This window comes from Gymnoscopelus braueri (assembly GCF_963280865.1).
Source record: "Gymnoscopelus braueri genome assembly, chromosome: 19".
Lineage (NCBI taxonomy): Eukaryota > Metazoa > Chordata > Actinopteri > Myctophiformes > Myctophidae > Gymnoscopelus > Gymnoscopelus braueri.
This window is the reverse complement of record NC_137621.1, coordinates 2,217,028-2,241,181: the sequence shown is the minus strand read 5'-3', so window position 1 is coordinate 2,241,181 and position 24,154 is coordinate 2,217,028. Positions and strand designations below refer to the sequence as shown.

Genomic DNA, 24,154 nt, shown 5'->3' with positions numbered 1-24,154 from the left:
CATCAATACAGTGAGGAATAAAGGAGCGATAAACACGAGAAAGCATGATATTGTTTCTACGTGATATTGACCCAGTGCTCTCTGGACATCTTGGTTTGTAAAAAACTGTCCGGATACACTTAACACATTGCCTGCCGAGAACGCATATATGCATTCTTTCCACAAGGGGCGCCCTAACACAGCTTTGGAATGATCCCTCATCACTCAAAGTATATTTAGAAAAACACTTCTAACTCAGTTTCTTTTTTTTTTGTGATGAAAACCACCCGTTTTCAGCGGGCCATAGCCCCAAAATGGCTGATCGTGGTTGGAATGTTAATGTTCCAGTGGATACATCACAGATCCCTCCGCCAACCCACAGGGACTTTTTTTTTGGTACACAACATGGCATTTAGTTCAGGAGATTTTCTTCTGTTAAAGTGCTTTTGTGTTTTTTGATCATCCTACAGCGTCACACAAAAGCGGCCTGCAAGATCTGGCCAGTGTTGCCGCCAGGTATGCTTATTATAAGTGACTTTGGGCTTGTTTTCCTGTAAGTCGCTTGTAAATATTCGTAGTTGCAGGTTGCTTTTGTTTGGGCTTGTTTCTGAGTGTAGTTGGTTATTTGGGCTTTTCCAATATTTGGGCTTTCAATATTCTTTTTGAAAATAGCTGATTTAATAAGGCTCAAGTGGTGAAACCATGGTCGCTTATTTTAGGCTTGTTTTCATAGACGTCGTCATTTGTTTCGCTCACAGAATCTGGCAACACTGCATTCTTGCGCTATCGTAGCCTACTGCTTTGCTTTGGAGTTGATCCATTGGTATAGGAATTGAGAGTTGAGATTGAGAATAGGGTATCTAGTTCAAATGTGCGAGGGGCAATGTCTCTGGCTTATTTAGGCTTGCTTCTGCACCGGTAGTAGCAGAAGAGAGGACTTCTATACGGGGCCTGTCTGACCAAACAAGCTAAACAGCCAATCAGGGTGCTCTACAGAGCCTTCACCCCCCTCTTCACCACCCCGCTGCTCTACCAGTCGGCCCAAAAACTGAAAACTGTGTATTTGGCCGCGAACCCCCATCTGAAAAGCTGGACCCGCGGACCCCCCTATACAAGATCTGTGGTGTAAACATTTTCAAAAATATTCAGGCATTTTCAAAGATTGTCAAGATGTTTTGAAAATAGCTGATGTATTTAGGGCCCTGGGGGTCCCCGGACCACACTTTGAGAACCCATGCAATAGACCACGGACCACCATAACTCTGAGAGTACAAATGGAACCAAATGGACCAGAGTTACAGCAACATAACGGTCCATTTGGTTCCTAACTATCCATCATTTATCTGGGGACCCCTCAAGGACCGGTCCCAAACCCCCTGTTGTAGACCCCCTGCTCTATATTGTGATTACTATCACAATATAGAGCTTTAACATTTTGACAATAACATTTTGTTTTTAATCCAAAAATATCACACTACATTTCAGGTTGAAAACCACTGCTGTAGCCAATAGCATACAATACATATCATTGTTTAACAGGGTTGGGATATGATTGAAATAACACAACTGTGTTCAACAGCATGCTGTTGACAGAGTGATTTCATTCAAAACTGATGCAGAAAAAGGTGAGTTTTTCTGTCCTTGGTACAGTTCAGTGATGGTGATACCTTTTGTTTACCAGGGTGTACATCCTTAATCATTTATTCTAAAACTATAAATGCAGCCTGTTGTTACACTACTATTCATTCATTCACTATTTATTTATTCTCAAAATTACTGAGTAGTTAAACTCATTTGCAGTGTCGTAGAGTACTCGACGACACTGCAAATGAGTTTAACTACTCAGTAATTTTGAGAATAAATAAATTCAACAACATCACTGTTGAAAATAAATTACATCTAGGAATTGGAAAAATAAAAGGTATTTATGTGGGAATGTAGAGATGTAGATTTTTTTTCATTGATATGATGACTTTGCTGTGTTTCATTAACCTATCTCCCCCACTCTCTTTTTCTCTTGCTATCAGTGCATTTAGTGATCCAGAACAATATGGCAGAGAAGCTGGGTAAGAGAAGATGTAAAACTGAAAGACTTTAATTTATTTTTATTTTTTTAGAACTGTCCTAGAACTGTCCTTCATATTAAGAAAAACAGCGGGCCTATGAACCAACCATAATAATTCATAGCAGCAGTCCCATAGAGTGGATGTGTAAAATGTATAGTATAAAGAAACAAAGCTATATCAGTCATTCATTTCAGCATTTCAAATCAGTTCTTGATTAAGGCCATTTGGAGCATAAATCATAAAACAAGTCATGTTTTATGTTGGTTCATCATCAGCACCGCTTCAATGTCTTTGTCTTGTGAGCATCTTCCACTACTTATAGTACTGTACCTGTTATTCTACATCAGGGGTCTTCAACGTTTTTCAGGCCAGGGTTCGTTTTGGGTCTGGTCTGGTTATTGGTGGTGTTATTGGTGAGGGTATTGGTGTTGGTGTTGATGTTGGGGTGGTGATTCTGCTGTGGATCATAAGATACTTCCTAGATGATTGGTGTCGTCAACAGGTTAAACATTATAGAAATGTTGCTAAGTTTATAAATATTTCTATGCAGCCACACTAACTGTAAAACTGAAGTTGCCACTAGATAAACTGATTGTCCTAATTATTATTCTACAGAAAAAAGAGATGTTACACGACACAAACGCCCGATATTTACAGCAAGAAGAACAAATGTTACACAACAGGTTTGTTTTCCCACTTTTAAAGATGTAATGAAAAATAAATCATACATGGTCATAATGAGGACATACTGATCATTAGATGCTGAACAATTAAAACATATTTTTTTGAGTATTCTCTTATGTCAAAAGTCTTTAAAGGACAACTTCACCGATTTCAACCTATCTTCATATAATAGGTCCTCACTAATACTCATGATAAAATGGTTCCATTTTTTTCTACTCGGTCTATGTCTTAGAGGAGGGCTGTGGACAGTTCAGAGTCCCGTCTACCAGTGACATCATCAATAATAATAATAATAATAAACTTTATTTGTATAGCACCTTTCATGACATGAAATGCAGCTCAAAGTGCTTTACAGAGCAAGAATACAATTACAGTTAGAACCAATTTAACAATAAAGCAAACAAAAATAAAATAAAATAAAATAAAAGCAAAGGCATAAAACAACATTAAAATAGGCAATACAGTGAGGAATTAAAAATCAACCAAAGAATCAGCTAAAAGCAAGAGTGAAGTAATAGGTCTTGAGCTGTGCTTTAAAGCTATCGACAGAGGCTGCCTGTCTTAAGTGTAATGGGAGTTTATTCCACACTGTCGGTCCGTAAAAGCAGAATGCTGCTTCACCGTATTCTTTATATGTCATTGTAGGCACCTCGAGCAGGTCAGCACTTGAAGACCTGAGGGCCCGGTTTGGAACATATCTCTCTAGGCAGTCAGAGAGGTAGGAAGGTGTCAGACCATTTAGAGCTTTATAAACTATTAAAATAATTTTAAAATCAATCCTAAAAACAACCGGGAGCCAGTGTAGTGAAGCTAGAACTGGAGTGATATGTTCTCTCATCCTAGTTTTAGTTAAAATTCTGGCTGCCGCATTTTGAACAAGTTGTAATCTGTCAGTTGTTTTCTTTGGCAGGCCAGAGTAGAGTGCGTTGCAGTAATCAAGCCGAGAGAAAACAAAAGCGTGGATCAGCGTTTTTGCATCGTCTAACGACAGATAGTCTCTAATTCGCGCAATATTTCTAAGATGAAAGAAAGCAATCTTGGTGACATGATTAATGTGTGTATTAAAATTAAATTCAGAATCGATAATAACCCCCAGGTTCTTTACTGTGGTGTTACTTTCTACAGCCAGGTTACCAAGTCTACTTGTTATTGATTCTCTCTGCTCACTGGAGCCAATTATGAGAACTTCTGTTTTATCCTCATTTAGCTTAAGAAAGTTCTCACTCATCCAGCATTTTATACTGGACAGACAGGTCAACAATGGGTCTAGAGCGCAGGGGTCGTCTGGAGCTACTGAAAGATACAGCTGGGTATCATCAGCATAGAAATGGAAGTTCACTCCGTGATCGGCGATGAGTTCTCCCAGCGGTAGTATACAGTATACAGGGAGAACAATAAGGGACCCAGAATTGAGCCCTGTGGAATACCAGAACAGATGTTGTGTTTGTCTGAGTCAAAGTTAGCTAGACTGACAAAATAGCTTCTGCCTGTTAGGTAAGAGTAAAACCAAGACAAGGCTGTGCCTGACAAACCAATCCAGTACTCCATGCGTTGTAGTAGAATTGTGTGATCAATCGTATCAAAAGCAGCGGTTAAGTCAAGGAATAGGAGAACAGATACATTTTTGTCGTCAGCGGACACCCTAAGATCATTAATTACTTTTACAAGTGCTGTTTCTGTGACCTTTCCTGAAGCCAGATTGGAATTTGTTATGAACCTTATTGTTCTGTAGGAACACATCCAGTTGATGAAAGATAGTTTTTTCTAAGACCTTGCCCAGAAATGGCAGATTAGAGATTGGTCTATAATTACCCAGCACCAATGGATCAAGGTTGTGTTTCTTGAGTAACGGCCTGACTACAGCCGTTTTCAGTGAGTCTGGAAAGACGCCTGAAAGTAGAGAGCTGTTTACAATTCTTAGGATATCTCCAATAACACTGTCTAAAACCTCTTTGAGAAACGGGGTGGGTATTGCATCCAGTGAGCAAGATGATGATGTCATCTGTGATATAGTTTTACGGAGTTCCTCTTCATTAATTGCGCAGAATGATATTAGGCTTCCTCTGGAGTGATCTACATTTTTGCACCATGCACCATTTGCCGCATTTGCAGTGCTAGCAGCAGCATTCATAATACCAGCTCGAATGCAAAAAATGTTGTTTTCAAAAAAGGATGCGAACTCATCACACTTAGCTTTAGAAGCAGGGAGCGACTCCTTGTAAGCCTGGGGGGGGTTTAAGAGATGTTCAATGGTAGAGAATAAGACTCTGGCATTTTGCTTGTTGTCATTGATAATGCCTGAAAAATATGCCTGCCTTGCCAAGCGCAGTGCTTTGTTATAGGCCACTGTTGACTTCTTAAAGATCTCTAGGTGGACAGTGAGTTTGTTTTTTCTCCAAATTCGCTCAGCTTTACGACATTCTTTCTTGAGTGAGTGCATGTGCTCGTTGATCCAGGGTGTTACTCTAGAGTTAAGTTTCTTTTTAGTTTTCATAGGAGCCACTATGTCGAGAGCTGACTCTAATTTGAGATTAAAATGTTGAACCATATCATTCACTGAGGGGAATCCAATGGGGAATCCAAGCTAATAGAAACAGCAGGCTTTCTATTCCTGGAAAGTTGCAATGCAATAAAAGAAGCCATTGTTCTTGTGTTAATAAAAATCTAAATAAGAAATGTGAAATCGTGTTGGAAAAAAAAATCATGCCTAACGATGATGTCACTGGTACGGGTTTCTGGACTGTCCACAGCCCTCCTATGAGACACAGACTAAGTAGAAAACAATTGTACCATTTTATCATGAGTATTAGTGAGGACCAATTATATGACGATAGGTTGACAATCGGTGAAGTCGTCCTTTAACAGTCCAATCTTAATTACTTCTGTTCAAACGCAAACGCACTGCGTGATGACATCAGCAAGCCATTATGAATAAATATAAGTCTAGATGGAAAGAGGGGTCCACGACTCCACGTGCATAGGGTGGATATTTTGTTGTGGCGTCTGACCCCAACCCAGCACAGAAGACAGAGAATCAACAATGTTCGGGGGGGGTGCCTGCATATCATGCAATACCAACTTAAATTCTTCCCAAATCAGGAGTTAGTAGGTTTCACGTTAAACAATGCAGGCTTCCTCAACACTATGTTACCTATGAATAAAAATAAACACAACATGAGCTTTGTACACCAACACAACATTATAACAGTGAGAAATGTGAGTGAGTGTATCTAAAGCAGGGGTGTCGAACTCATTTTGGGGTCCGGGCCACATTGGTTAAATGGTGACTTGATGTGGGCCGCAACCAGTTGCGGACGCGCATGTGCGCTCACACGCATTCAGTTATACAGCATTGTTTTTCAGTCTGTTGTCTCAGTCACTGTAGTCTGGGAGGCATTGCGTCGGAGCTTGGACAGCAGGGGCGCGGACACTGCGTTGTGATTCAAATCAACAGCCAATGAAGAAAAGGGGGCGGGATCCACATGCAGTGGGTGCTACATCTAAATAGGATCGACGGGAAGCAATTTCCCCTTGAGAAATTGCGGCCGCCATTGTGTACTGCTGTTTGCCTCTCGTCTGACTTTTTAGACGAGTCAGACCGGTAAGAGGCGTGTCCGCTCAGATTCTGAGCGTAAGCTACATCCCGCCCACAAATACCAGGGCTCTGGCCCAGAAGTTCCTCGCCAGAGCAGGCGAAAACTTCTGGGAACTCAGATTACAGTCACTGCTACTAACTACAGTATCACTTTTTAGAAAACAAATATTAGGAAGAATAGCTACTTTAATTATTGACATTAAAAAGAAAATGCAATTTGTAAGGAGCCCCAATAAACCATTTTAATTAGAATAATTCAATTTGAAGCAAATATTGTTCTTTTACTCCACTACAATTATTTGAAAACTTTAGTTACTAGTTACTTTGCAGATATAAATTATTATTATTATAAAACATTAACCACTTTAGCCCTATTTTATACAACATACATTTTTGTAGGCTGAAAATAGCTGATCTATAAGGTCACTAGCCTATTTACAAGCAAGCAACTTAACAACTTCATTTAAAACAAGGTCGCTTATAATTAGCAGACATGGCAACACCAAAGCCGTACGTGTAGCACTGTTAGCGACACAATCACTTAATTTCATTCAGTATGCCTGCGTTTCTCTTTTCTCTCTCAGGGGTGGTCTTCTCCTCAGCCATGGTCATTGGTCTTCCGTATGCTAATGACCTTGGCCATGGCTTCATGGCTTGGCCATTGTTCTCACAGAACAAGTTTGTCCTAGAAAAATCTAATTTACAAATTCCAATCTGGTTTCAGAACAAACCACTCCACTGACACATGCCTTCTCTATTTGAACGACTATCAAACAAGATGTCGACAATGGCAAATATTGCGGCATGGTCATGCTGGACCTCCAAAAGGCCTTTGACACCGTTAATTACCCAATTATGATCGACAAGCTCAAAACAATAGGTTTTGATGATACGTCGGTGAGCTGGATGAGATCCTACCTGGAAGGGAGGGAGCAAGTGGTGGAAATAAACGGCACCCAGTCCCCTCCCCTCCCAGTGACTTGTGGTGTTCCGCAAGGAAGTATACTAGGACCTTTACTGTTCCTGATATATGCGAATGACATGTCTTCAGCTTGCGACTGCAAACTGTTCCTGTTCGCAGATGACTCGGCTCTGCTGGTCTCGGACAGGAACAGGCTGCAGGTTGAGAAAACTCTCAGCTCTGAACTCAACAAGATCTGCACCTGGCTCTCCGACAAAAAACTATCATTACACCTGGGTAAAACTGAATCCATCCTCTTTGGGTCCAGTCCTAACCTTAGCAAGGCTGAGAGCTTCACGATCAAAGTGGGTGATGATGTTATCACAAGAAAGGAGGAAATTACCTACCTGGGTTCCATCTTGGAGGCAAACCTCTCCGGTAACAAAAACGCTGAAAAAGTGATCAAAAAGGTTAACCAAAAAACACGCTATTTGTATAGGATTGATCGTCTTGTCAGTAAGAATACTCTGAAGATTCTTGCAGGGGCCCTCATACAAGGTTATTATGATTATGCATGCACTTCATGGTATCACAACACCTCCAAGGCCTTAAAAACAAGGCTCCAAACATCCCAAAACAAACTAGTAAGGCTACTTCTTGACCTCAATCACAAAACCCATCTAACCCCTGCTCATTTTGCTAGGATTGGATGGCTTAGGGTTGAGGACAGAGTACAGCAACTTGCTATGGGCCTGGTCTTCAAGATACACCACAACATTGGGATCCCCCTGTATTTGTCTAAATACTTCCTAAATGTTAATGAAGTCCATGAACACCAGAGGCAGCTCCACAAATCATGTGCAACCCAGATTTGGCTCAACTAAGGGAATGAACTCGTTCTCATGCTATTCATCAAAAATGTGGAATGCCCTACCAAAAGGAGTGTAAAACCCTACTCACTTTCAAAACTGACCTAAAGATACACCTTCAGGAGGCTGCAATTCGAAAATGGCCCCTGTCTAAGTCTTAACCTACCCCCCCCCCATTTATTTTCTTCTTGTACATTTTTTTTCACTCTTCATACCAGTAACCTGTAAGCTGATTGTATGACATTCTGTGTAGTGTATATCTGTCTGTCTCTTATATGTCATCATGATTTGTGTGCATGGGGATCTCATCTTAAACAAGCTCAGTGTTTAATGAGTCTCCCAGTTTAGTAGACCTTGTATTGTGATTTTTTTGTACTTCCATGTACTGATGTTCTCATGTCTTACTAAATAAAGTACATCAATCAATCAATCCACTATAACTATTCAGACCTTCTCAGTCATCGGCAAGGAGGGGGGGGCTCTTGGCGCTGCCGTTTTTTTTCTCTGTTTTTTTTTTCCCATTCAGAGGTAGTCTTAAGCTTATGCCAGGTAAATAATGTCTCATGGGGTTCATTTTTAACCCTTTCTTACACATATCCTCCCCAAACCCATAATTATTGAAGTAAATAACAGAGACAAATGAACATATTTCCCACCCCAAGTATTCATACAAAGAGAAATGTAGATGTGATAGGAAATGTTATAAATGTTGTGATGCAATGCGTTATGAGCTTGTAGATCAGCTATTTTCGCTTTTTTTCTTTTTTTTTTAAGAAAATATTTTGAAATTTTAATTTTAACAAAATAGGAACCCAGGGTTGATGAGGTTGTATTGAAATAGTGGTTTAATTTCACAACAGACAATGTGGATGTTTAGGACAAACACTATGTATTTAATATCCATGATTTAATTAGATTTTCTCTGTTCTCTTTTTTAGGGAACTCTTGATGATGATGTAGCATACTGGTCTCTACTTAGCTCCACCACCTCCCCACAACACAAACTGAATGAAAGTCAGCCACCCCCATATGTTCAATGGGAAATGATGACACCTACAATGTGTCCCTCTGATACTATAAAGTCCTCCATGTCATTTTCACCATCCATATCACAACAGTCCTTACAACATTCCACAGAAGAAACGTCATGTGATTTCTCATCCACAGACCATCCTATTATAGAGTCACTGTCCTCTCCACATCCCTCAGTGGAGCTCCAAGATGAAACTGATCTTAGTTCATGCTTCAGTGATAGTAGGATGGGAGAATTCACCTCCCTGCCTCGTTCTCGAAGCTTACCCTCACTGAGACAAATTCCATGTACAGAGAACAAGAGAAGTTTCAGAGCAAAGCGGTCCCACAGCTTAAATGATGTTACACTACTGGAAAAAACACAGAAAATTACACCCGATATCATTGATGTAGAAAACAAGGAAAGCTACAGGTTCCACTGCACCCAAGCAGGACTGTTCCAATGCAGCGTGACCGGCCTGGTGTTTAAGACGAAGACAGAGGGAGATGTGACTTACAGGACAGTCCCTTGGGGCCGAAGGCTTCTAGCCCAGCTTACACTTTCCTCATTGTGAGATCCTCTCCATGGGTGGAGCCAAATCCTTGTCTGTTGTCCGTGTGATGGATGATGATGGCATAGAGCTCATCAAGCCTGATGTGATCACAGAAACTCATGTCATCATAAATATAACCGGATTTTCACTCTTTGGTCTAATTACAGGTGTAAATGAGTTGGTCAAATTATTTTTAAACAACCTGAGCTTGGCCCCGAATCCTATCCATGCACTGGTGTTGCTGTTTTATACGCCACCGATAGATGATGATGAACCCAGTTCAATCATGCACGTATTGCTCCTGCCTCGGAATGTTGTGCTGCGTGAAGTGCTACAGGTAAGAAGAAACACCCATGGGGAAAAGATTTACATTGAAATGCCTCCGTGTGAACTCAATGTCAAGCGAGAATACAGCCTCTCCACTTCCACTCAAAATGAATCCATCATAATTCTACCAAAGAAGGCAAGATTTGAAGTTGATGAATCGTCCTACCACAATTATAATGCAACATTTATCATGAATTTAGAGGAACGGTTTGAAAATGTTACGATGCTTCTAAAAGACGACACCACCTGTTCGTGGGAAGGCTACGTAAACCTTTCAGCTCGTGCCTTAAGAAAACAACAAGTTCAGCGCACTCTGAGCCGTCCAGCAGAAGAGAGACTGTTTGATGTGCGGAGCAGCTTCATCAGCAGAGTTTCACTTCCCAATCTCAACAGTCTCCTTGATAAACTTATACAGAAGAAGGTGTTGAACAAAGAAGAGTATGATAAGGCCCATGTGGAGCAAGTGAAAAATGAAAAGGCTCGTTTTGTCATTGATACTGTGATGCACAAAGGAAGTGCTGCAAGTTCACTCATGATATCGTTTCTCTCTGAAACCGACCCATTCCTCTCTGAACATCTTGGGTTGATGTGAAACTGTACTAATGTACTGAAAATACCTTCAGTATCCAGGCTACTTCCTGCTTCTATTTTATATAGAAGATAAAAAGACAAGTTGGACACATTGAAGTTGGATCATTATATTATATTGTATATACCTTTTTATGATGCAATCACAGAGAGCAACTTCAATGTAAACGAGCAGTGCCTTGCTCAAAAGTGCTTCAAGGGAGCTTGGGTGTTGCATGGACACACACTTATATGATATTAAAAATATATATATCTGTATTCCATTGTGTAAATAGATTTAAGAATTACACGTTCATATTACACTTGTGTGTAACAGCTCCGTTGTCTGCAATTCCCAGAATTCAGTTCAAAACAAAAACACGAACAACATGTGGTACCTGAGCATATTTAGGAAAAGCAACAACGTCTGTATGAACTTTGAAATAAATAAATACATTACCGTTACTTTGCCTCGTGTCGGGGGCAGACACTTACAGATACAAATTGTGTTTAATAGTGTTAAAATACACATTTAAGTGGAATGGTTATTATAAAAAATATACCAGTGAGAGATGATATAAAAAATAACCTGTTTAATTTAAGGGTAACACAGTATGACTTTAATATTACTTTACTTTTGGTGTAATTCTTCTGTGCTGTGTTTTTTTGTGGGAGCAAATGTCAAGACACATTATGTACATGCTTGCCCTATTTAATGAATAAAAAACATTTTCAACATTTAACTGGTTAATACAATTAAAAAAAACGTTTGCAAATGATTTCAAGGTTAGAGTTGACTATATCAATTCAGTAATGTCAAGCAAAGAAGAGGTTACCTATTTGGGCTGTATTCTTGACAACAAACTGACAGGAGAAAAAATAGCATCAAAAGTAATACAAAAAAGTAAATCAACGAACAAGATCTTGGGGCAGAATGTCCTCTTCTATCAACAAAAGTGGTCTCAAGACTCTAGCTGGAGCCCTCATTCAATAGCCTGGTAAACCCTCCCTCCGGAAATCTCATTTCCATTTGATTTCAGGAGTGAGTCTGGCCTGATCCGCCTTTCTGCAATATTGGCTGTGCTGGAGTTGGGCGGGAGTAATACCGTTGACTGACAACCCCTTCAGCCAATGATAATTTTTCCCCTTCAGCCAATCAGCAGTTAACCAGTCTAATGTGACGCAAGGGGACTTTTGAGACGATCCATGCCCAAAATGGGTTGCCTTATTCGGTTACATGGGTGTCACTGCCCGCCCCTACCGGTTCTCTACATTTTTATTTTTAAATAGGCTTTGTCATGATTAATTGACCACATATATGAAGTTAAACAACTAAATTCTATCCAAACGATATCTTATAAGTAAATTCCGTGCCTCAAAATAGAAGTTAGAGAGCTTTTTGAAGTAAAAAAATTGCGGAGAAAATAGCGCACAAGAAAAAGATGGCTGCCGTTCGTGTTTTGGGCTCACTCGAACTCGCCACCTGATTGGCCAACGTAAGCTGTCAATCACAGAACAATGAGCGACGACGCTGATAGGCGCGGCCGTTTGGCATACACAGCCAATATTGCAGAGAGGCGGTTCATGCCAGACTCACTCCAGGAATCAAATAGAAATGAGATTTCCGGAGGGAGGGTTTACCAGGCTACTCATTCAATGCCACTTTGACTACGCTTGCACCTCTTGGTTCTCCAACATCTCAAGTCTCAGCCTAAAGCCCATGACCCACCTAATTCCATCACACTTTGCTAGTCTTGGATGACTGGGATGACAGGGTTAAGCAATTCAAAATGGGATTGGTATTTAAGACAGTCAAAGGGACAAAGCCCTCAATACCTTCATACCTGACTAACTACTTCTCCACAGTGAGTGACACCCACAGCCACACCACTAGAGGGAGCCACAGCACTGAACACAGGTTTAAATACACCATTCTTTACTGTCTACACCAGGGCTTCTCAATGGGTGCCACTAGGGTGCTGACACTCAAGTCTAGGGGTGCTGCAGAATACCTTGGTAATATTTAGAATGTATCAATATCACTTCAGTTTAACCACTTAGACCCTCTAGACTTAGTAAAAACACTGGAAAATCGCTGGCAGTGGCGTGGCAAACAATGTGTTATTTCACTGATCTATAGAACTACACACCTAACCCTCATTAACACTGATCTATAGACCTACACACCTAACCCTCATAAACACAGTGGCTGCGTTTGAACAATGTTTATTCATTCAGAATGAACTCATATACCCAACTGTTTACATGGAACCTGAATAAAAGTATTCCTAGTTTACATGACCCAATTAAGCATTCATTCGGAATATAACTTTTGACATGCGCAAACTGGTTCCTGCCTACGCCCGGGCATGGACCAGGGGCAGAGCTTCCCCTGGTGGGCATGGGGAGGAGGCAATAGGCCCCTTGTGCCTCCGCGGCGGAGGTTTGTCGGCCGTAGGCGAGCCGGGAAGCAACACACGACTCCTGCCAGGCAGCGTTGGATGCACTGCACCGACCCTGATCCGATGTACCGGTGTGAGCCTGCCTTCCTTTGTTATCGAGAAGACCTCTAGAACTCTCTACCAACCAAAACAGACAGACGATCTACAAGCTGCTGTGAGCTTGTAGATCTGCTATTTTCACAGAATGTTTTCCCCCATAATAGTGTTGCTATAGGGTTGATGTGGTTAAATACATGATGAACTAGGAGAACTAAATACATAACATATATGATACAAGCAGCAGCTTCAGAGAAATGAAAACAGGTTCCTACCTTCAGCTTTCTTCTTCTCCTTCAACTAAATATTAAACATAAAATGATTATATATATATGTCCATGCACACAGCAGCACCATGGTTTGTTCATTTTATAAATAATAATAATAATAATAATAATAATAATAATAACAATAACATATCTGGCATTTTTCCAACACATAGCCTGTGGTGGAGCAAGTACTCACATGTTTTACTTAATTAAAAGTATTATTATTGCAATGTAGAAATACTCTGTTACAAGTGAAAGTCCGGAATTCAAAAAGTACTCGAGTAAAAGTACAGAAGTATTGGTATCAAAATGTACTTAAAGTACCAAAAGTAGAAAGTACTCATGGAGAATGTCATTTTAAGTTTTCAAATGTATAAAAATCATTTGAAAATAGCCGATCCACAAACTCACAATGTGTCACATCGGCTTGTAGATCGGCTAAGTACAGTACTTGAGTAAATGTACTTTGTTACTTTACACCACTGGTCATAGCCTACCTGTACACAACAGACACACAAGGCATGCATGTTGCATCAACCCCACACACACAACATCATTCACTTCACATCATCAACATAACAATGATTTATCCTGACTATAGTGTTTTACTTTAACAAGTAAAACAATGAAAGTAGCATTTACTCACATTTCAGCTCTAATGTTCAAATGTTACTGAGCAGATAAACTCACTGACAATCCACTCAGTTGTAAACAACACAGATCATTCTCTTCTCTTTCATGTAACACTCACTCTTCTCACTCCCTGGCCTCTCCCATGTCTTAAACAATGTTACATTAACTTGTTTATTTCACTCTTTTTACTTCTAAATGTACCAGAGAGCATGTTGTGTTTGTGTCTGTCTGTCTGCAGGTGTGGGGGGAGGGGCAGTGTTGCCAGATCTTGTGAGATAAACAAGGAACCATCTACGAAAACAAGCCCAAAGGAAGTGATTAGGCTTTTTACTTCTAAACAGAGAGCTTGCTGTGTTTCTGTCAAACACACTAAAGGCCCTCATTTATCAACGGAGCGTATAAACCGGCGTATATTTTTCCATATATTCGGCCGTACACCAACGTCGAAGTCACATTTATCAACGCATCCTACACAGCCGATCCGAGCGTACATTTGGTCCCAGCCTTGATAAATGTCACGGCTGAAACCGAGCGTCATTTAAATAACACGCCCTTAAATATTCTCAAAACGCCCCGATTTTACGACATGAACAACCAGAATACGACCAAAGACATCATGAAAAGCCAAAAAGCCACTCTATTTTAATGACGTGACGCGCACGTCGCTTAACACCCACACTGCAAGTCACACAATGGACAATTGATATGCATCTAGGCTCATTCCTATGTTAATTCGCTAGGTGTGAGTCGGGAACCTTTGAAAACTTTGTTGAGGTGCGAATTTAAAGTAGTTTTAAATCTATGCGTGTGCCTGCGTGTGCTCCTGGTCAAATAGGTTCCGGCACGGCGTGCAAGGCCGTCCAGTGAGCATTGCACCCCTGATTGTATTGGAGTAAAAGTATAAAATTTGCCTCTGAGATGTAGTGGCATAGAAGTAAAAGTATTGAAAATATGAAATACTCAGTAAAGTTAAAATTCCTCAAAGGTGTACTTTTGTACAGTACTTGAGTACATGTACTTAGTTACTTTACACCACTGCTCTTGACCCTTGCTCTTAGCAGTAGATGAACTCCTGTGTTTCATTGTGATTGGCTGTTGTTGCTGAACCTGGATCTCTGCATGAGGATTAAATGGTTGTTAAGAGACTTCAGCTCTTAATAATAAACATAATAAGCAGAGACCATAGAATACAAAATAAAGGCACCCTGATGCCTGTATTGTATTGTTTTATTCTATGGTCTATGGTCTATTGGTCCTCTAGTGGACAAAATCAGCAACAGGCCAAAACCATACATTTTAAACTTGATGGCTATAAAATGTCAAGATTACAGGCCATTAAATGTACCCATTGTCTTTAAAGGGTCAATATAACTCATTAATTATAATTGTTATTATAATTTTACTCTTATCAGATGAACCTGCATCTCTGCATGAGGATTAAATGGTTATTAAGTGACTTCAGCTCTTGATAATAAACATTGATCATTCATTAGAATCAGCTGTGTGGAAGGAGATCTTGTAGGATGAGTATGCATACTAATGATACCCTTTAAACATATATATAAACATTCTGTCAGGTTGTGTTCCCACATTATTGTTGACTGATTTGATCCCTCAAATGAATTGAATGTCTGACAACAGGAAGTGATGTGTATACTTAGTTGACACGCCTCCTTTTCCTCAGTAAGCTGTTGATAGAGACTTTTATTTTGTATTTAACCTTTATTTATACAGGTGACCTCATGTGGCCAGACTGTTGCCTCCCACAATTTTCAAATGTTTCAGGTCATACAGTCGGGGACTCGGAAGCTCTGATCATGATTAGAATATAAACCGGATGTGAAGCCTCCTCCCCATTTCCGTTTCGTCTGTACAGTCGCATAAATTTATCCGAATATAAATCAAAATCATCTAAGTATATTTAGCTTGCTGCTTATTAGAAATTGAAATAAAAAAACAAAGTGTAAAGATGTTTTTAAATATATTTTCATGAACGGAAGTACCAGTTTCCTCAATCAGATTTCGGGAGTTGTAGTTTCAGACTCTATATAGCATTCGGAGATTGTGGAATAGTTGTCTGGCTACGCGAGACTATTATGCAGGTGACCTCATGGACACATTGAGGTCTCATTCTGAAGAGAGAACTGGTTCAGACAGTATAACACTCAACAAGGTGACAGACAGACAGACAGACAGACAGACAGACAGACAGACAGACAGACACAGACACAGACAGCATGGGGTAAAAACACAACATTGATCTAATCTTGAATGTTCTAATAAATATTCATATATAAGGCCAGCTATGTATGCTTTTATTTTAAGATATTCTTTATTTCCACTCTGACATTGCATTATAAGCAGTGTGGGGTCTCCATAAGATGGGGTCGTGGAATAAAACAGTTTGAGAGCCTGATATAAATACATTAAACTAATACAGTGATAAATATAATAGTGTTTGTTTACATCACTGCACTTTATTCAACGCCCTTTGTCGCCCTCATGTGGACAGAAGTGGAAGTCGTCAATAAATCCAGTGTTCACTCAGTTCAATGAAATATTTAAAACGAGATGACGCAATATGGTGCTAGTTTATATAATATAAGCTATTCCAATCTACAAGCTCACAATGAGATGCATTGCTAGCTTGTAGATCTACTATTTTCGGCGCACCGTCGTAAAACAAAGCATAAAATAAACATTCAAATACTTTTATTTTGACAAACAGCTGAAGCGCTTGCTTTGCGTTCAGTGTGAAGCTTGACACTAAATGCAGTTTTATTTTGAAGAGAAAGCGGAAGTGCTCACGTGGTTGCTCACGTGTCTTTTGACGCATCCTGAGTCAGTTTGTTTTTATTCTAGCTATGTTCTTTGTTGCCCTCTAGTGGACCAAATCAGCAACAGGCCTACAACCATAGAGCTTTTGGAAAGTGATTTAAAGTTATATTTTAAACTGTAAAATGTAAAGATTCAATGAACCCATTCATTATTATTTTGCTCTTATCAGTAGATGACAGGGCTGCCAACACTCCTGGATCCCGCATGAGTCTCCTGGTTTTTGACCACGTCATTTCTTCTGGTTTTCTCCTGGATTTGGTATCAAACTCCAAAAATTCACCAGAACAAAAAGAAAGTACATCTACTATGTTAAAAAGTTTCTGGGGGAGGAGCCCCAGACCGCCCGGTTTGGGGGTGTGGTCAATGCATGCCATCATACAGAGATATTAACTTTTAAGTAATGAATGGTTATTATTAAAAAGGGGTCTTACATTGCTTCAGGCATCAAATCAATTTCTGTAGGCCTACTTTTTTTAATGGATGAAATGTTACCCATTATTTTCCAATGCTAGTAAAGCAAGCCTGATAAAAGTATCAAACTCACATAATTCACCAAAACACAGGAAATTACATCTACTCTGTTAAAACATTTCGGGGGGAGGACCCCCAGACCCCCCGCTAGCCACGCCCCCAACCTTTCTCCTGGATTCTGACAGTCCAATGTTGGCAGCCCTGGTAGATGAACTCCTGTCCTGTGTCTCATTGTGACTGCATGGCTGCTGCTGTTGCTGCTGTGCCCGCAACGCAGCGTGTTGTGAACTTGTAGATCAGTTCTTTTCGGTCAACGTTCCAATCCAATCCCACCCAAATATGGTTTAACTGTCTTTATTTTCAGACAGGAAACTAAACAATTAAAATGTACATTCTGGATCACACAAATAATTGCTGGCCAACTCTGAGGACTCCCTAGGGGCCCCGGACCCCCTGTAGTAACTATGAGGACTCCCTAGGGGCCCCGGACCCCCTGTAGTAACTCTGAGGACTCCCTAGGGGTCCCGGACCCCCTGTAGTAACTCTATCCTCATAGAGTGTCTACTGACTGATGGACACTAGATGGCGACCAAACAGCAGGTTTCACTGTCACTGAAAGTACGAAAAGTATTGGTATCAAAAATGTACTTAAAGTACCAAAAGTAAAAAATACTCATTATGCAGGACGTCCCATTTCGCAAGTTTTCTAAATGTATAAAAATCATTTGAAAATAGCCGATCTACAAGCTCACAATGCGTCGCATTGAGACGCATTGAGACGCATTGTGAGCTTGTAGATCGGCTATTTTCAAATGGCCGAAATGTATAGGCTATAGGGCTGAAGTGGTTAATGTATGTTTTGTCATAATAATCAAAATCTACAAAGTAGATATATTGTATATTAATACAATATAACTTATATAATTGGTGTGGTTGTATTGTGTCTCCCTGCTCTTCTGTTGAGACATTTAGATGGTGTCGAAGGTCACGTCTCAACTAGACACAGGATCTGACACCAATCCTCAGATTCAATTTATCCCCTGAGCAAGCAGCCAGGCTCTATTAGCTCAATGGAAAAAAAGTCAGCACTTGCACATGAAACCGGGTTCAAATCCGGGGTAGAAGAGTAAAGTTAGGTAGAGCAGCTTTAACACACTGTGTCCAGTATGATATGAATATCTGAACATGAATATGAAACACAAGACACAAAACTGATTTTCCTCTTTTATTTAAAAGCTTTTGTATTTTAAATAAAACAATTTGAATAATCACATGAACAATAACCATTGTAAACAATTTAAACCTTTTTTTTTTAAGACTCTTCCAGTTCTATAATTGTGAATGCCTGCTTGATATAATATCCGGCATTCTTAAACAATAAAAAAAATTAAAACTTAACATCACTACCACACTGTGAACTAAACAGCTGACCTCAAACTAATAATTTTGTCCCAAATCTATTATTATTATTAGATAATTGTATTGTAACATGCCGTCTTATCTATACGCAAACAAAAGTTGTGGTAATCCTGGTTTTCTCAACAGGTGGAATTTCTGTCAGATTTAACTTTTCATTTATTAAAAACACAATGTACTAGTTGGACCATAACTATGAGTTTAAGGCAAAAATCAACTCTTTATCTTCTCTTCTAAGAAAGCACAGAACGTTGAACAGCATTCCTACAGATTATGCCAACATTTCAAAAATAATTTCACCCAGTACTCCTTTATATCTTTAAGAATAAAACAAATTGCAAGTTTCTGGTAAGGACCAAGTGTACAGTAAAGATTAACAGACATTAAATCAACTCTGAACATATGTTTGTGCCAGGTTAAAATGTTTAAAAAAACATTCAAGAGGTTTCATATAGCCAATCTACAAGCTCACAACGTGTTGCATCCTGACGCGTTGTGAGCTTGTAGATCGACTATTGTCAAATAGCCAAGGTACAGCATATGGCTATTTAAAGTTTTTACAGTGGTTTAAACCGATTTTGACGCTACTGTATTTTACCAAAATTTAGCTGGGGACCCCCTGGAATCGCCAAAAGGACCCCTGGGGTTCCCTGAACCCAACTTTGAGAACCAACCAACCAACTCAAATAAAGATGACCTACCAATAAAGCCATTGCATCATTGTACTGTACGTGGCAGATGCATGGAAAGTTGCATAACAATTTTTGAAAGAAATATATTATTCTAAATAGTTTGTGGGGGGGAAATAATATCAATTGCACGATGCAATTTTTGACATCATATTTTTGGGGATTGGGAATTTGTGCATTCTCAAAAAATATATATATATATGAATCATATAATTTTATCAAGTACCTTGTAGATCTATTATTTTCGTCTTAAATCAATGCCCTATGTTGTTCAAGTGTGTCGCGCAAAAGTGGCGAAAATAGCCGATCTGCGCATGTGCCACAATGCACGTCCATGCGCTGTGGGCTCAGCACCACCACTCACATTATTCAGGACTCAGCAAAGCCTGCAGACATGAAACTATTAAAATCTCCAAAGCCCGTCTTTTTTTGGAAATACGAAATGTGTTTTTGGACAGAAATGAATTCACAAAAAGACGGATTAAAAAAACATTCCTACTCTTGGGGGCTTTGGTTAAAGTCCAGCTGAAAATGGTTCTTCAACGCAGGCCAGGAGGGTCTACAGCTCTACTAAAAAGGCTGGTGCTGTAGGTGGAACCTAAACCCACGGCAGAGATTTGGGGTTCTGATGCCGAAGTCCTGGAACCACTGATCACCCATGTGTTTGGACTGGTCTTTTAACTGGTCTTTTAACTGGTATTTTAGTCAAAACACAAACATTTTCGAATCAGTTTAAAAACCTTTTTTTTTTGTATTCAACCACTTGAGCCCTATAAAATATTTCCAAAAAATATATCTGATCTACAAGCTCACACACATGTCACAACGCAACACATTGTGAGCTTGTAGACAGGCTATTTTATTTTTTATTAAAAAAAATCTTTTTTTTTTAAATTTCAATCTTTGAACATTTTTGGCCAACAAACCAAAATAGTAACGGCCAGGTCGTAATGACTGATTTTACACTTCAGGTTGCATGCTGAAAATAGCCGATCTACAAGCTCACAACGCGTCGCAGCGCGACGCGTTGTGAGCTTGTAGATCTGCTATTTTCAGGTTGCATAACAACCGATACCCTAACAGCCGATACCGACGTTGTGATAAAGTAAATGTTTTTTTTTTTTAATAATGGCCGATGTCGGGGGTCTGAGCCGTACTCTTTTAGGGGGTCTTCATGCAGACGTGGATGAAGGTAGCAGGGGGCCTTGTTCCTTTAAAGGGATAGTTCACCCATTTATTTTTATTTTTATGGATTAGTCACCCCATGGAGACTTGAATTCATGGATATTTTTATGTTTTTGTCTCATTCCTAAGACAATAAAGTGATGACCAGCGGACCGTTAGGCAGCGGTTTCCGGTAGGAGACACAAAGGAGACTCTTTTGTGTCTCCTACCGGAACCGCTGCCGCTCATCAGATTATTGTCTTAGGAATGAGAGAAAAACGGAAAAAAAAAATCCATGAATTCAAGTCTCTATGAGGCGACTCATCCATAGGGAAAAACAAGTCATTTAGGGGGTGAACTATCCCTTTAAAGTGTAGATGGTGTTCTTGTTGCTCATAGTTCAGGTGGTCTTCTTACAGACGTGGATGAAGTAGCACGGAGCCTTGGCCTGGCCGGGCTTGTAGGCCTCAAAGTCCCCGTAGACGCTGTGCTGCACCTTGCCATGGAAGGCCTCGTTCAGCAGAGACTTGAAGCTGTCCAGCTTGTGAGGGTAGTAGGACAGACGGAATTTACTGAGGACAGAGAGCACACAGACACACGTCTGTTTCACCCTGAAATAATCACAGTTCAGTCAGATAACTCACCAATAGATTGAACCAATATTATAGACCGAATATATATTGAACCGACATATAAAATGAGAACACAAGTGTGGATGTAATATTTTATCTTGGCGTTCAGGCTCTGCTACGTATAGATATAAATATCTACACAGATAGATATAACCACTCCAGTGTATACTGCCTGAACTAACTCGCAGGCTACGTATAATTTGAACTGGGGACCCCCCTAAATAATCATATTTGAACTGGGGACCCCCAAAATAATCATATTTGAACTGGGGACCCCCCTAAATAATCATATTTGAACTGGGGACCCCCCAAAGTAATCATATTTGAACTGGGGACTCCCCAAAGTAATCATATTTCATAATTGACCTGGGGACCCCCCCAAAGTAATCATATTTGAACAAGCTCACAAGCACTTGGAATTAGTTTGACTCGGTTCCCACAGACAAACATTGTGAAAACAGCCGATCTACAAGCTCACAACTGCGCGGCGTTGTGAGCTTGTATAGCTCTATATTTCTCTATAGAAACACCTTTCCCTGGAGATAAACAAAAAACGCAGTAACTTGATTCTTTTTAAGAAGCTGCTGAAAACTCACTTGTTGGACAATAACTGTGTCTGCTAATGTGTTCATTTTCTTCAACGTCTGTCCTGTCCCTCACCTTGTCCTGTTTTCAACCTCCTTTGTACTGTTATTTCTTCTTTTCTTTTATCTTTTTTTCTCTCTTTTTGTGTGTGTATAGGACCTAGTACTAAAACTTGACCTTGCATTACCTTACACGCACGTACGCATGTTTGTAGACTGGTGAGGATTTTCCATTGGCTTTACTTATTGACCTTACAATAACACTGAATTACATAAGAGTTAAACATGAACCAAGATACACTGACCTAGACTGTCAGGACACATACCTTCAATACACACACACACACGCACACACACACGAACACACGTTTACTCGAGTAAAAGTACAAAGGTATTGGTATCAAAATGTACTTAAAATACCAAAAGTAGAAAGTACTCATTCTGCAGAATGTCCCCATTTCACAACATGTGTAAAAACATTTTGAAAATAGCAGATCTACAAGCTCACAATGTGTCGCATTGCAACGCATTGTGAGCTTGTAGATTTTCAAATGGCCGAAATGTATAAAGGGCTGAAGTGGTTAATGTATGTTTTGTAATAATTATCAAAATCTACAAGCTTGTGAGATTGTAGATCTGCTATTTTCAAAAGATTGTTATACATTTGAAACATTTAAAAACTTGTGAAAAGGGACATTCTGCATAATGAGTACTTTCTGCTTTTACATTTTAAGTACATTTTGATACCAATACGTTTGTACTTTTAATCAAGTACATTTTGAATTCCGGACTTTTACTTGAAACAGAGTATTTCTACCTTGCAGTATTGATACTTTTACTTAAGTAAGACATGTGAATACTTTTTCCATAACTTCAAATAAACCAGAGTCTGAACTGAGCCTGCTTTATAATGGTGTCCAGTCTCACGTGCAGAATTCACTTTGTCCATGTGAGGGCGACAGAGACCGCAGACTGAAAAACAGTCGGTCAAAGCTTCAACTGTAAAAGGTGATCTAAGTGATTGTTTTAGTTTAAAACTTTTGTGTTGAGACAAAGTTAAAGCTCTCTATATTCTCATAACAATCACTGCTAAAGAGTGGGTCACCAATATCATCCCTCCAGGAAAGAGAGCCCATTCATCAGCTTCAACTTAATATTATTCCAATTCCATTTTTTTTCTGCTCACTTCTTAGTGTCATCACTTCCCATTTCATTTGTTTATCCTCTTCCTTTATCCTGACTACTGAATAGCCGGAGAGACGGGGATAAAAGTATTGAAAACAATAATAATAATAATATAAATAATAATAATAATTTGCAACATTTCTGAATGCCTGAAACAAAGACACCAGGTTGAAAGCCGTCAACAGCAGCTCTAACCCTGAGCAGTAATAAAATGATCTTTCCATCCTAATGAAGACAACAATAGAATACAAAGTACACACAACACACACCAGAGGTTGCGTCACCGGAAAATATTAATCTCTCCGGACATCTTCACAATGACACAGCATTTATTTCTGTTGTATTCTCTCCCTCTCTCTCTCTCTCTCTAAACCTCTCTCGTTCTCTCGCTCTCTCTCTCTCTCTCTCTCAAACACACATTCTGGGGACTCTTAAGTTGCACCTATTTGTGTAAAATATGCTGCATTGGGAGGTAAATGGGAGACACTTTATTGTGAAGGTAAGACCGGAAGAAGAGAGCTGTTGTTGCTGCAAAGTTGTTGTCGCGATATATTATAACTCCGATGTCGGCACGGCAGTCAGACGGAGACCGCCGGTCAGTCCGGTTATATTAGATAAAGTTGTGTATTGAACAGGTTATATTAGATAAAGTTGTGTATTGAACAGGTTATATTAGATAAAGCTGTGTATTGAACAGGTTATATTAGATAAAGCTGTGTATTGAACAGGTTATATTAGATAAAGCTGTGTATTGAACAGGTTATATTAGATAAAGCTGTGTATTGAACAGGTTATATTAGATAAAGCTGTGTATTGAACAGGTTATATTAGATAAAGCTGTGTATTGAACAGGTTATATTAGATAAAGTTGTGTATTGAACAGGTTATATTAGATAAAGCTGTGTATTGAACAGGTTATATTAGATAAAGCTGTGTATTGAACAGGTTATATTAGATAAAGCTGTGTATTGAACAGGTTATATTAGATAAAGCTGTGTATTGAACAGGAACAGTCAACACAAGTTGTATTACGAGTTACTTTCAAACAAGAGAGAACTTGTGAGTAAAGTTGGCAAGTTGCCCGACCACACATTAACAACAATGAACAAGCATTTTAAGTTGACACATCCAACACAGATGCGTAAAGACTCACAACAACAGCTATACAGTAACTGTATGTCATACATGGGTTAATATCAGAATAGTGATATATTATTGATTT

At 39.5% G+C, this 24,154-nt stretch overlaps 2 protein-coding genes across 2 annotated transcripts in view; one reads left to right on the top strand and one right to left on the bottom strand.

Annotated features, from left to right (window-relative positions):
- Positions 1–467: 467 nt before the first annotated feature.
- LOC308074903 (uncharacterized protein) lies at positions 468–11,332 on the top strand. The gene is made up of 5 exons (XM_080414411.1): positions 468–495; positions 1,559–1,604; positions 2,007–2,045; positions 2,661–2,728; positions 9,033–11,332. Exons 3-5 carry the CDS (start codon positions 2,030–2,032, stop codon positions 9,678–9,680), a joined length of 732 nt encoding a protein of 243 aa, XP_080270537.1. The 5' UTR covers positions 468–495; positions 1,559–1,604; positions 2,007–2,029; the 3' UTR covers positions 9,681–11,332.
- A 7,142-nt stretch (positions 11,333–18,474) lies between these two features.
- LOC308074901 (glycine N-methyltransferase-like) overlaps positions 18,475–24,154 on the bottom strand; it is a 28,176-nt gene continuing 22,496 nt past the window's right edge. The window contains exon 6 of the mRNA XM_080414409.1: positions 18,475–21,103. Within this exon, the coding sequence (XP_080270535.1) occupies positions 20,932–21,103 (172 nt within the window). The 3' untranslated portion in view covers positions 18,475–20,931. The remainder of the gene's footprint in view (positions 21,104–24,154) is intronic.